The sequence below is a fragment of the Panthera leo genome, chromosome A2 (genome assembly GCF_018350215.1).
Source record: "Panthera leo isolate Ple1 chromosome A2, P.leo_Ple1_pat1.1, whole genome shotgun sequence".
Taxonomy (NCBI): Eukaryota; Metazoa; Chordata; class Mammalia; order Carnivora; family Felidae; genus Panthera; species Panthera leo.
Window position 1 is genome coordinate 80,115,279 of NC_056680.1, and position 14,631 is coordinate 80,129,909.

At 37.4% G+C, this 14,631-nt stretch overlaps 1 protein-coding gene across 1 annotated transcript in view; it reads left to right on the forward strand.

Moving 5' to 3' along the window:
• Positions 1 to 14,631, forward strand: part of RELN (reelin) — a 532,400-nt gene that overhangs the window by 493,834 nt on the left and 23,935 nt on the right. Inside the window, exons 50-57 of the mRNA XM_042915885.1 lie at positions 453 to 709; positions 4,547 to 4,701; positions 5,791 to 6,005; positions 8,128 to 8,305; positions 11,163 to 11,338; positions 11,487 to 11,593; positions 12,685 to 12,927; positions 13,504 to 13,679. Of these exons, the coding sequence (XP_042771819.1) occupies positions 453 to 709; positions 4,547 to 4,701; positions 5,791 to 6,005; positions 8,128 to 8,305; positions 11,163 to 11,338; positions 11,487 to 11,593; positions 12,685 to 12,927; positions 13,504 to 13,679 (1,507 nt within the window). The remainder of the gene's footprint in view (positions 1 to 452; positions 710 to 4,546; positions 4,702 to 5,790; positions 6,006 to 8,127; positions 8,306 to 11,162; positions 11,339 to 11,486; positions 11,594 to 12,684; positions 12,928 to 13,503; positions 13,680 to 14,631) is intronic.

Genomic DNA, 14,631 nt, shown 5'->3' on the forward strand with positions numbered 1-14,631 from the left:
GCTCTGTCTCTCTCTGTCTCAAAAATAAATAAACGTTAAAAAAAAATTAAAATAAATTTTAGGGCACCTGGGTGCCTCAGTTGGTTAAGCGCCCGACTTCAGCTCAGGTTGTGATCTCACCACTCATAGGTTGGAGCCCCGCGTTGGGCTCTGGGCTGACAGCTCAGAGCCTGGCGCCTACTTTGGATTCTGTGTCTCCTCTCTCTGGCCCTCCCCTGCACACACACTCTCTCTCTCTCTCTGTCTCTCATTCTCTCTCAAAAATAAGTAAACATTAAAAAAATTAAAATAAACATTTAAATCAACTATTTAAATTAAGTTTTTAAATTTTATCTCCTGTCCTTCCCTCACCACCACGTGACGTGTAATATCTTACCTCTTGTTGTGAATCTTTTACTCGCATGAGACATTTGACAAGTTTGTTACCCCCCACTGCCATCATTTTCGGACAGATTCGTGAATATCCTTCTCCCTCCTGATGCTAAAGAGATTGCCACTCGCTTCCGCTGGTGGCAGCCAAGACATGACGGCCTGGATCAGAATGACTGGGCCATCGACAATGTCCTCATCTCGGGCTCTGCGGACCAGAGGACGGTCATGCTGGATACCTTCAGCAGTGCCCCTGTGCCCCAGCACGAGCGCTCCCCCGCAGATGCCGGCCCCGTCGGGAGAATTGCTTTTGACATGTTTATGGAGGATAAAACTGCAGGTACATTTATCACTAATGCTAAATACGAATCCAGCAGAAATGTAGCGTGGATTTGGGTCTTTTCAAAAAAAGTAGAATGTGAAGCTCTTACAGATTCTCAAATGGTATAGAAACAGTGAAAATGGTTTCACCCTTTTGTTTCTCTCAAAATTCCTGATCTACACTGGAACTAAATCTTCTTCCATTTAAGCAGCAAGTATGTTTTAATAAATAGCATCCTATAATAATTCCTTTTTTTAAAGAGATTATTTGTTTCTTTGTTTCCTTGTTTCTCCTTTGGGTAGAAAGCCAGTATTTCCTAGTCATTTATTTTAATATCCAAAGACAAGTGTCTTGTTTTGCTACATGTTAGTTGCATTTGTGATGACATTTCATGTTTTAGAGAGTGTCTCAGGTCTTGCTTGTCACTGTTTCTTCTCAATAGTAGTAGAGCAGTGATCCTGATGACATAGAAAAAAAGATCTCTCCGTGCTAGGCTCATTTTTAATGTCTTGTTTTCTTTTCATTTCATAAAACTATTCTGGTATTTATTTATTTATTTATTTATTTATTTATTTATTTAGAGGGTGCAACTGAGCAAGAGGCAGAGAGAAAGAATCTCATGAGGGGCAGAGAGAGAGAGAGAGGGAGAGAAAGAGAAGCAGGGCTCTCCTAAGCAGGGCTCCTGCTCACCCCAAGCAGGTCTCAAGCTCACCCCATGTGGGACTGGAACTCACAACCTGTCTGATGATAACCTGAACCGAAGTCAGATGCTTAACGGCTGAGCCACCTAGATGCCCTGTTCTGGTCATCTTTTTAAAAAATGGTGACTTATATCAAGTTTGTGGCTTTGTCATGCCACATCCTTGGTAATACTACATAAAACATGGTATCTTCTGGTCAAGTAGTGATGTTTAATTATACGGCTCATGCCAACACTGCAAGTGTTATCTGAACAGTGAAAATAATTCTCTGAAGAAGGTTATTGAGAAGATTTACTTACACAGATCTGGTTCAGAACCTTGCTAAATTATTCATTTATTTTTTTCCCTGTGAAGTGATTTACATAAGTGAGTTTATGGCCAGAAAATAATTTAAACACTGCTTCTGTATGAATAAAAGCAAATACAGATTATTTTTTCAAGTACCTAAAATACCAATTTGCACTTCAGGCTTGATTGGTGATGTACAATTGAAGAATTGCAAAAATAGTTTTTTAGAAACTATAATATCTAATTACAGAAGTAGCTTCTGATATTTCAGAAGATATTGATGAGGTAGTGGATTAATGTAAAAACCTGCTTTTATCAGGATTGCAGAGTTCTAGCATAAACTATGTGCCCTAGAATAAACTGGAACTCAAATTTCTGTGCTCTTTGGCTCTGGAGTACTAGATGCATGATTAAATGTAGCTCCAAAATCCCATGAATTGGGATGGAATTTGGAATGACAATTCACAGATAATGGCATTGTGGTAGCCATTTGAATCCCAGACATAAAATGCTTGTTCTGTACACATATGTTAATGCTCAGACAAACTCAAAAGGACACAGCATAGATGAAGGCTGAATTCCAATTGTTTGGTCTCTCCTCTGACTCCTCTGAGACCATCCAACTCTGTTACTTGCACAGTAGCCCCAAGCCTATGATTGTACCCATTCATCTCCAGTGAAAATGCTGGAGCTAAACAGGAAACTTTCAGAGAAACGCTGGACCTATAAAATCAAAGTGTATCATGAATTAAATGCAATTTATGGATATGTTCCTTCTTAAACTTTCTGGAATAAAATCATAATGTTAAAAATGCCTCTTCCAGGGGCACCTGGGTGGCTCAGTCAGTTGGGCATCCAACTCTTGGTTTTGACTCAGACCATGATCTCACGGCTGGTGGGTTCGAGCCTCCATCCAGCTCCACCCTGATGGTGCAGAGTCTGCTTGGGATTCTCTCTCTCCCTCTCTCTACCCCTCCTCTGCTTGTGCTCTCTCTGACTCAAAAATAAATTAATAAACTTTTTTTAAAAATACCCCTTCCTGGGGCGCCTGGGTGGCTCAGTTGGTTAAGCGTCCAACTTCCCCTCAGGTCATGATCTCACAGTCTGTGGTTTCGAGCCCCGCGTCGGGCTCTGTGCTGACGGCTCAGAGCCTGGAGCCTGCTTCGAATTCTGTGTCTCCCTCTCTCTCTGCCCCTCCCCTGCTCGTGCTCTGTCTCTCTCTGTCTCAAAAATAAATAAAACATTAAAAAAAAAAAACCTTCCAGAAAAGAAAGGACATTGTGGACAGTTTGTGTGTGTGTGTGTGTGTGTGTGTGTGACTGAGAAAGAGAGGGAGAGACAACAGGATATACTCAGCGCTAATCAAGTCATAGTCTTGTTGCCTAAGTTTTCCTTAGACATAAGCTTGTTTTTAGTCACTTCATTGAGGTATAATTGACATACAAAAAGCTGTTGATTTTAATGTATACAACTTGATGAGTTTGGAGATAATTATACACCACATCACCACAATCATGGCCATAAATTTATCAGTCACCTCCTAACATTTCCTCTCACAGAACCCCCCTCCTTTTTGTTTAACCTTCTTAGCAAGTTTTTAAGTATACCGTACATTATTGGTAACTATAGGCCCTCTGTTGCACAATAGATCTCCGGAACTTATTTGCCTTGTATTCCTGAAACTTCATACCCCTTGACTGACATGTCTCCATTTCTCCTTCTCCTCAGCCCCTACTAACCACTATTCTACCCTCTGGTTCTATGAATTTGACTATCATAATTTTTTAATTACCCAGATGACACTGCCAGAATTTGATTAGAAGTAGCTAGCTCACTTCCCTCTCGTATTACTAGAAATTCTTTGTCCTTCTTTAGAACCTGCCTAAAAGTTAAGTATCTATCAGAAAAGAATCAGTGTAGATGCATAGGGGCACCTGTACCCCAATGTTTATAGCGGCACTCTCAACAATAGCCAAATTATGGAAAGAGCCTAAATGTCCATCAACTGATGAATGGATAAAGAAATTGTGGTTTATATACACAATGGAATACTACGTGGCAATGAGAAAAAATGAAATATGGCCTTTTGTAGCAACATGGATGGAACTGGAGAGTGTGATGCTAAGTGAAATAAGCCATACAGAGAAAGACAGATACCATATGGTTTCACTTTTATGTGGATCCTGAGAAACATAACAGAAACCCATGGGGGAGGGGAAGGGAAAAAAAAAAAAAAAAAGAGGTTAGAGTGGGAGAGAGCCAAAGCATAAGAGACTGTTAAAAACTGAGAACAAACTGAGGGTTGATGGGGGGTGGGAAGGAGGGCAGGGTGGGAGGGAGGGCAGGGTGGGTGATGGGTATTGAGGAGGGAACCTTTTGGGATGAGCACTGGGTGTTGTATGGAAACCAATTTGACAGTAAATTTCATATATTAAAAAATAAAAAAAAGAAAAAAAAAAAAAAGAAAAGAATCAGTGTAGGGGTACTTGGATGACTCAGTCAGAAAAGCATGTGACTCTTGATCTTGGGGCCATAAGTTCAAGCCCACGTTGGGTGTAGAGATTACTAAAAAATAAATAAACTTTAAAAAAAGAATCAATACGCATTTCCCTTTGCTTTTCATTTATAACACATACAATATACTTTTTTTCTAAATGTAGACTTACCAGTATTGGACAGTAGGTATATCTCAACCTCCTAGGATCCATGTTCCTAAAATGATATGCTTACATTAGTGTTTTGCCTGTGGATTGTATGTAAGATAAGAGAGATTTCTACTGAAAATAGTACAAGATCTTGCTTAATGTGTAAATTTGCTTCAAGTAATTTTGTCATAAATTTGTCATAAAATTTATATTTTTTTAAGTGAATGAGAATTGGCTATTCCATGATGATTGCACAGTAGAAAGATTCTGTGACTCCCCTGATGGTGTCATGATTTGTGGCAGCCATGATGGAAGAGAAGTGTATGCAGTGACCCATGATCTGACTCCCACTGAAGGCTGGATCATGCAATTCAAGGTGAAAATGTTATGGTCTCAATTACATAAATACCTATACACTAGCAATATAAAAATGAAAAAAAAATTTTGAGGCAAAGATCATACAACATTTCATTGACTTAATATACACTTTGAAAAATAAAATGTAATGTTTAGGTAATATACATCTCTACTGTATATAACTTAATGATTAAAAGTGATTAAAATTATTTTATTTCTGAATTATGCCAACATAAAACTTTCATAAGAGTAAATGCATTTCTGTCCAGGAATAAACAGAGCAAAATAGCGCAAAATAGTGATGATAAAAACGTAGGACGCTGAGTTAAGTTATCATATTTTAAATCATTATATGACTTAGCCAACTTCTTCCTTTAAGAGAAGATTAAAGCTATTATGGTTATAACTACCTTTTTTTGTTGTTGTTTTCGCAAGACTATTGTAATGTTTCTGGAGAAAGAAAATTCTAGAAAACAAAGGCATGATTAGCATTAATGCCAGCATCGATTTTGGCCAAGATGTTGTGTCAACCAATTTATTTTATGTCATCCAATTTATTGTCTACCTCACTCCCACTGTATTAGCAACAAATGTTCCAGTATGCCTGTCTGGGGCAACAAAAGGTGCTGTGCCTTATTAAAAGTACCTTCTGTTATCACTTCATTGCATCTTACTTGTATTTGAAAGTGATGTATGGAGAGTCATAAATTGTACAACAAAACAGTAAACTTGGAGAAGCTGTTAGCAATCCTTCTTGGTCGAGCATCCTGCCAAATAGAAGTGCCAGACCATTAGCACAACAAACAACAATTTGTAAGAGTGGGCCCAGGCCTTCCAAGGCAATCAGCCAGCCATGGCAGAGCACAGCTTTCAGCTTCTCTCCAAACTCCCTGCACAATATATTTGGCACTTTCTATAATTTGTCATCTTGGGCAACCACGTCAACTACCCTGTCCATCAGCAGAATAAGTAATGATCCCGAAAATACAGAGTGGATGTGGTGTAACACCTATCAAGTGATCAGCACCTTTCTTGCTGCCAAGTCCTTAGAGCAGAAATATGTAATCTGGTTTTAATATTTTTCCAATCTTTCTTTTCTGTTCATTAGATTTCTGTTGGATGTAAAGTGTCTGAAAAAGTTGCCCAGAATCAAATTCATGTGCAGTATTCTACCGACTTTGGTGTGAGCTGGAATTATCTGGTCCCTCAGTGCTTACCTGCAGACCCAAAATGCTCTGGAAGTGTTTCTCAGCCATCAGTATTCTTTCCAACCAAAGGGTGGAAAAGGATCACCTACCCACTTCCTGAAAGCTTAGTGGGGAAGTAAGTAGAAAATTCAAATAAAGCCTGGTTCCAAGCATCCATAAGTCTATGAGGGACACTTGTCGAGCCTGAAATTATGTGTAATTGTGGGTAAAATGCTCTTACCCCCTAATTCTAAAAGTTCTCTAATCAATGACCTCCATGATGAACTGACTTGAGGAGACCTCAAGTTTAAATCCTCAGGCTTCTCAAGAAGGGCCTTGGCAAGCCCTTCCACTTTCCATATTAATCTCTGAACATGGAGACACAGCAATAGCAATAGTCCTAGAGCCAGATGAAAAGGTATATAGGCTACCTTATGGGTCTTGTAGACTGTGGTCCACCATGCATCATATGCTTTCCATATTACTGCCTGTCAATCCATAGATGAAGACACGAGCAAGTCCTAAGTGGTGATGCTATTTGTACAAAACCTAATTCTTCATGCTGTCTGTACAAGTGTGGTTTGTAGATCTCATTTTTCTGTTACATTCTGCACCTGCTGTGAAAAGTAATTAGCCTAGAGCAGTAGTGAGCCAAGATGATTAAACTATTCCCTGAAAAGTCTGTAGATAAGTTAATTTAAGCAATTCTAAAAGCTTTTCCTTTGTAAAATTAGGAAAAAAGATATATTGAAGAAAATGACAGGTGTACCTCCACCATATGAATCATAGAGACTGGCTAAATGAAAAACCTTCTTATGAAACAGAATTACGATATATGTCCAGCACATATAGAGCCTTTGAATAAGGTGCTTGCACTCAGCTTTTCCAGTGGCCCATAAATATCACCTACTACATGATCACTCACTGTTTCCTGGAACACATCTAAAGGTTTTAGTCTATTAATGTGCTAGGAGATTAGATCAGGATACTTTCAGCCACAGGTAACAGAAAACCCAATGCAAATGGACTCAATTAAAAGTGAAATGTATTATATCTGTAATGAAACAATCCAAAGTAACTGGATTCTAGGATTGATTCACATGCTCAAAAATGTCTTCAAGGACATTATTACTTACTACTCTTACAATGACTCTTTCTTTGCTCCTCCGTTCACACATTGGTGTAATATTCAGGCCTCATGAACATAGATGGCTTCCAGAAAACTGCAGCAGAATGCATCCTTACCTATGTCCAATGGAAGAGAAACAGAGTTGCTTTTCTTTCAGAGCTGGAGTTACTACCTTCTTGTGTCTCATTGGCACAAATTAGCTCAAGAATGCCCATTCCTGAGTCAGTCAATAGCTAGGGGAGTTCCATTACTCCTATGACTCACCAAGGGCGGAATGGGTGCTGGGGAGGCCCATGATATCACTGCCTCGTTTTACCCCTCTATTCCTCTCTCTTTTTTAATAATGATGTAAAACTTAAATTCAGTAAGATGCACACATCTTAGTAGTTCGGCACAATGAGTTCTTACCAATGTGTAACCTGTGGAACCACGCCATAAAACAAGATACAGAACATTTACATCACCCCAGAAAGTCTCCTCGTGTACTTTGAACTCTTCACATCAAAATAGTGCAGCACATTCTGATATAAGGTTAATTGTGAGGTTTGTATTTTCCCCCAAAGACAGAGAAGAGCAATGATTAAATCAAAATCTTGGGGAAATTGCCCTTTCACATAACCCTTTCAAAATCGTTTTCTAATTAGCACAGCTGTTCTGAGAATATCGATTACCTTTGGGGATTCAGAAGTTGCTGTTTCCTGACCACCTGAGGGCTGTGTGTCTGCTGACGAGTCTCTGTGAAAGGCTTCACTCACCTTGTGTACAATTTCAGAAATGCAGTTAAATTGCGACACAACCACTGGACTCCAGTTCATAAGCAGCCTCATTTATGATAGTTACAGATTTGTATTTTAAAATGTTCCTATCGCTTGAAATAGAGATTCCACCGCATTTTCATTTTGTTGTACGAGTTTGCTCACATACTATAAAATTTTAATGAAACTGGCTTTAAAGTTCCATTACAGAAATAGATAATGGCGGTCAGAAAACGTTTTTTATTAACCCATTTCATACTGCCAGTGTCTTAAATGTTTTTTTTTCCTCTTCTGTACTGAACATACACATAGGAAAATGGACTTAAGTAAAGTTAACTTTTGTTCTCACTCCTTTGCTTCTGTGTTATCAATAGTCCAGTAAGATTGAGATTCTATCAGAAGTACTCAGATATGCAGTGGGCAATCGATAATTTCTACCTGGGCCCTGGATGCTTGGACAACTGCAGGGGCCACGGAGATTGCTTAAAGGAACAGTGCATCTGTGATCCGGGATACTCTGGGCCCAACTGCTACTTGACTCACACTCTGAAGGTAATGTTAATGCCCCAGAAGAAAGCATTTACTCACACCGCAGGTCGTGCCTGAAGAACCATTGTTAAGTGGGGGCCTAGTAAGTTATAACAGCGGTCTTTGGGTGCCCCAGTGAATAAATCCTTTGGCTGGCAACTGAAAATATCTCTTAGGTTTCTTAGATACAGAATATCAAGACCAAGCTCTACTACAATTTACTCAATTTATGAAATAAACCAGACTGTATTGATTAAAGAGCATAAATACTCTGCTTTTTTTTTGAAGACTCTTAATTTGAAACCAGCATTAAGTCTTCTTTACTTCACTTATTCGGTAGATGTGCCGTTTGAAGGAAGATGTTGATGTTATGAAGCAAATAACATAGATTCATTATCACAAAGAAACAAATTTTCAAAAATGACTAAACAGTAGCTGAATTTTTTTATTGAATTACAATTGACATACAATGTTATTTTAGTTTCAAGCGTGCAACATAGCGACTGGACAATTCTGACATGACTCAGTGCTCACCACAATAAGTGTGCTCACCATTATGTCACCATACAGCATTATTACAGTATTCTCATTACCTGCATTTTTGTTCAGAAAACTCAGTGTTCCAAATTGCTGACTGCTAAAATGTGGTTGTGTATTAAGAATAGAGAGGTCATTTTGGAAACTTTTGTTGTTACACTATTACTTAATATGCAAAGTAAATACAATTGCCCAACACAGTTCCCATATATGTGTTCTATTTCTGTGAACAAATACAGTACATTCATCGCTGCAATAACAGAAAAATGACCAAACCAAAAAAGCACAAGTGACTGAAATCAAACATGGAAGTAGCAAAAAAAATGTAAACAAAACCTGTTCTGTCATTTTTTTTCTATAATACACCAACTTTGGAATTAATAAATTAATTGGAGCAATGCTCACTTGTATCTGAAAGTGTTGGTCAACAAATGAGATTATAACATGAGGAACCCAGCCATAGGTAATGAATGAAGTTTAAAAAAATTAGTTTCTTTCATGAACATTCAAATTTCATTAGTATTCCTCAGTTGGATAAGAAATTAATAAGTTTATATTACAAAATAATAGGTCTATATTATGAACTCTGGTCAAACTTTTCTAATAAGAGTTTACATGGTTAACAGTGCATGTCTTCTGACTCTTGTGTTCTTACCTGTAAACCTCCATTTTTAAAATTGTATTTATTTGCTGACATCAGTGAGGTGAAGTAGGACTGACACGTGATGTACTTGTCTTTAACTATAGAGATGATTATGTTCTGAGTCATTTAAATCATTTAAACTACATAGTAAGTACCAACTAGACAACTCCTCTAAAGAAATGAATAAGTAGTTTTTCTGTATAGTTACTGCCATTGCAACTGTAACAAATTGTTTCCATGATATATTTCTATCATGTAAAAAACCAAAAAACAAAAGAATTGTGCCTCAAACCAGTGCAAGACTATATTATGGACAAAATTAATAGAAACATCAAGATTTTTCATCATAGTTCACTATGATGTGAGGGGATGAAATAATTTTGCATAAAAATAGCCATAATGAACCCTAATATTTTATTTATCTACTCTTTTTGAAAAAATAGACTATTCCTACAAATATCATATAGCTTCACTCATGTGGAATTTAAGATACAAAACATGAATATAAGGGAAGGGAAGCAAAAATAAGATAAAAACAGGGAGGGGAACAAACCATAAGAGACTCTTAAATAGAACAAACTGAGGGTTGCTGGAGGGGTTTTGGATGGGGGGGATGGGCTAATTGGGCAAGGGGCATTAAGGAGGGCACTTCTTGTGATGAGCACTGAGTGTTATATGTATACAGGTGATGAATCACTGGATTCTACTCCTGAAAACGTTATTGCACTATATGTTAACTAACGTGGATGTAAACTTTTTAAAATTAATAAATTGAAAAGAAAAAAAGACTAAAAAAAGAAAAATAGACTATTCCTGGTTGTTGGTCATCCTTAATTAGGAGGATAAACTGGAGACCAAGAGCAAATATTTTGTTCTGGATTTTGAATACTTCTCGTCATCATCCTGAATCTTGACCCTGCTAAACGTAAAAACTGACTTCCAAGGTTGATTTTCTTTTGACCTCACACAAAAAATGTTGGTTTCAAATGCCCCTTCTTAACCATATAGACATGCCAAGTTCACACCATCATGGAAGCTCAAGGGTTCTGGTTGCTTAAAGCAGTCTCCAGAGTGTGGGGTACATACTCCTGGAGGAAAACAAGACAATCCATTGAAAAATGTTAGGAGGGGCACCTGGGTGGCTCAGTCAGTTAACTCTCTGACTGGATCTCAGCTCAGGTCTTGATCTCAGGGTCTTGAGTTCAAGCCCCACATTGGGCTCTGTGCTGGGCATGAAGCCTACTTAAAGAAAAAAAAATGTTAGGGGAAAAAAATGCTAGAACGTGTGCTCTGTTTTATATTAGTCCTTTAAATTTTCATTTTTGTGCATGTTTCATAATCCATAATACCATAATTGTACTTTTATATGCAATATAAACAAATACACATATTTGGAGAGTATATGCTTAAGTAACTTCTCAAATAGGAGTGTTACTATAGTCAACTTGCAATTATTTTATTTTAAGATTCTTTCTAGACTTTAAATCCCAATGATCAAACATTATTTAAGCACTTTAAGTGAGCTTAATGTATGATGCACAAGAACATTGTAGACAGATCTTGTTTTTTGTAAATGCTTCAGAAAAGCATTAGAAATCAGCGCTTTTTTTAAGTCCAAGATGAAATTATATTGTCTACACCATTCCATAGTTACTGTCTGAAAATGTTATTTGTAACCACATCCCACTTATGTTTTTCCAGACGTTCCTGAAGGAACGCTTTGACAGTGAAGAAATCAAGCCTGATTTATGGATGTCCTTAGAAGGTGGAAGTACTTGCACTGAGTGTGGCATTCTTGCTGAGGACACTGCACTCTATTTTGGGGGATCCACTGTGAGACAAGCTATTACTCAAGATTTGGATCTCAGAGGGGCAAAGTAAGTCATTTTTTGTTATTTTTATAACAGCATAGCAAATTGGCCCCAAAATAAGGAACACACTTATGGAAGAAGTTATTACCCAGGACTTGAGTAGACTCTTTGTTCTAATTAACCATTCTGATGGATAATATGTGCTTGCATTCAGATTCCTGCAATACTGGGGGCGCATCGGTAGTGAGAACAACATGACCTCCTGCCATCGGCCCATCTGCCGGAAGGAAGGCGTGCTGTTGGACTACTCTACCGATGGAGGCACGTTTCAGGGGTGAAAGCCACACCTTGGAGCAGATTCCCAAATTACATCCAATGCCTCTCAGAACAGTTTCTGCAAAGCTTTGCTGACTTTGCAGTGAAAATAGTGAAAGTCACAAAGAGAAAGCTACAGATCTTAGTCACATTACACTTTCATACATGTGACTTGTGTGTTACACAAAACCTACCCATAAGGGTGTAAGAGAAAAGTCACATTAAAAATTTAAAAACAAAAATAGATGAAAATAATAATTTTTTTTAAAAAGCTCCAAACTTTATGAATAAAGAAAAACTTCTGTGTGTAACTGAAGCTTGATTATAAATGATACAATTAAGAAATAAATTTTATATGGTTTTCTAAGTAAGATCACTTTTAAAAACATTTTAAAGCATTTTTAAAAGCTTTTGTGTGAACAAGCATGTAATAAGTCTACAAAAAACCTACCGTGAAAGATGACAGTCTGAATTCATGAGGCTGTCAGAGGATATTTTAATAAAATTCTGTTTCATTATTTTGAAATAGCTGAAACCAGACCAAAAATAACATGAAGTCCTTAGAAAATCAGTTTTAGCAGATAGGTATCATTTTTATAACTAGCAGAGAGATAGATGGCCTTAACGTATTTTAGTGTATTCAAAGGTGTTTCCTTAAGTAATTTAAATATCCCACCTACAATCTTATCAATTGATAAGAGGAAAACTTATTAGTCCACAAAATAAAAATTGCCCAGAATTAAAATAGCTAAGTTAAAATTTTAAATTACTAGGTGTTCCTGTCCAGAAACATGCAAAACATGGATGTAGCTCATTATTTATGAAAAATAACGCACATAGCAATGTACAAAAAAATTTTAAGAGCAGAAAATACATAATTTTTACTTCAGCATGTTTCTTTTTGGCCAGATATTTCTAAATACCCTTCCCCTCATACATTTGGAAACAGTGGTAAACGCTTATCTTAAAGTCAGTGAAATCAATTCTCATTTCCTGGTTGAAGATTTCTTTGGGAAGCTTATGGTAGCTGCAGTATACTGTCACTTTGTGGAGGTTTTCCCAGATATGTTACTATGTTGGTGTATTTGTTACTATAGGAATAACTTGGACTTTGCTCCACGAGATGGATTACCAGAAATACATTTCTGTTAGACACGACTACATACTTCTTCCCGAGGACGCCCTTACCAACACAACTCGACTTCGCTGGTGGCAGCCTTTTGTGATCAGCAATGGCCTTGTAGTCTCTGGAGTGGAGCGTGCACAGTGGGCACTAGACAACATACTGATTGGCGGAGCAGAAATCAATCCCAGTCAACTGGTCGACACGTTTGATGATGGTAAGAAACCAGACATTTGAAAGTCTTTTTTGTGAGCCTTTTGTCTGCTGTGTCTTTAGATGAGTTACTCCATAAAAAGCATTCAGAAGAGTACCTAGAACATATTCACTGCTCAACAGATGTTAGCTAGTATTTTACCCAGTGGCTTATGAATCTTCAAGATTAACTGTTTGTTGAAATGTCAACTGATGATTTAAAAAATTCTGTTAAAGACAAAATATCTAGCTCTGAATATAATTTGAAATTTCAAGATCCAAAATAATTCTAGTTTCTTTAGGAATTTCTGTACCACAGAGATGCACATTGCCTTGTTTTAAAAGTGTACCAAAAATTTTGTAATGGTGCAAGTCAGGCTAGCAATTACATTTTTTTAAGTTGGGTAATCATTATGCTAGCATTTAATAATGTTTTCTAAATTTGATTAAATATCTTGTATTTATACATTATACCAATTAAATAAAAATCAATCTTAAAGGGTAAGCAAAAAGGCAGAGCACAGACATTTCAGTAACTTGACAATAAACTGATCCGTGCAAGAGAGTAACATGCCATATTGCTTCCAATTTACCTTAACAGAAGGCACTTCCCATGAAGAAAACTGGAGTTTTTACCCTAATGCAGTAAGGACAGCAGGATTCTGTGGCAACCCATCCTTCCACCTCTACTGGCCGAATAAAAAGAAGGACAAAACTCACAATGCTCTCTCCTCCAGAGAACTCATTATACAGCCAGGATATATGATGCAGTTTAAAGTAAGGGGAAGTGGCTCTTCAGAACAGAATATGGCATTACATATTTGGGGATGGAGGGCGGGAAGAATGCTTAGTTGTACAACTACAAGGAAATGATTGATTGTATTCATTAAAAGAGCCTTTATCTTATGAGTAAAAGAAGTGATTTTTAGCACAGGCCTTTATCAGATAGGATTATTTGAGCATCAATAAAATCAATTAGTATATTGGGACATAGCAAGAAATGTAACTGTATTATATTTCATATATGGAATCTTGAGTTGTTCCCAAGATCTTGGAAATGAAAAGCTCATATAGGTGCCTCTGTCTATTTCTCTCTCTCTCTCTCTCTCTCTCTGCTTCTCCCTCTTCCCACTCTCCCCACAGTTTCTGTACCTCTTTTCTCTTACTCTACACTGATTTCATATATCAAGCCACTTTGCTTCTTTATCTATCCTTTTCCATCATGTCTTTTTATTTTCTTTTTGTCTCTGACTTCCAAACACAAACATGTACTGTAGCCCAGCTGGAATGCCCCAAATCCTTAGATGTAAAAAGGACTCTCAAATCTTTTACATTGCATATTTTACTCATAAAGAAGTGTAGAAGGGAAGTCATAGAAGATAATTAATAGCCAGATAATCAGAGAGAAAGATAAAGCAATATCAATTAATGTCTTTCTCATTACCAAACACATTTAAAAAAATAATAAAAAGGGTATTACAGGGGCACCAAGGTGGTTCAGTTGGTTAAGCATCTGACTTTGGCCCAGGTCATAATCTCATGGTTCACGGGTTCAAGCCCTGCATAAGCTATTTGCTGTCAGCACGGAGCCTGCTTCAGATCCTCTGTCCCCCAGCTCTCTGCCCCTCCCCCACTCATGTGCACTTTCTCTCTCAAAAATAAATAAAATATTTTTTTAAAAAGGGTATTGCAGAAATACACTTTGTTACTAGATCATTTTAAAGACAAA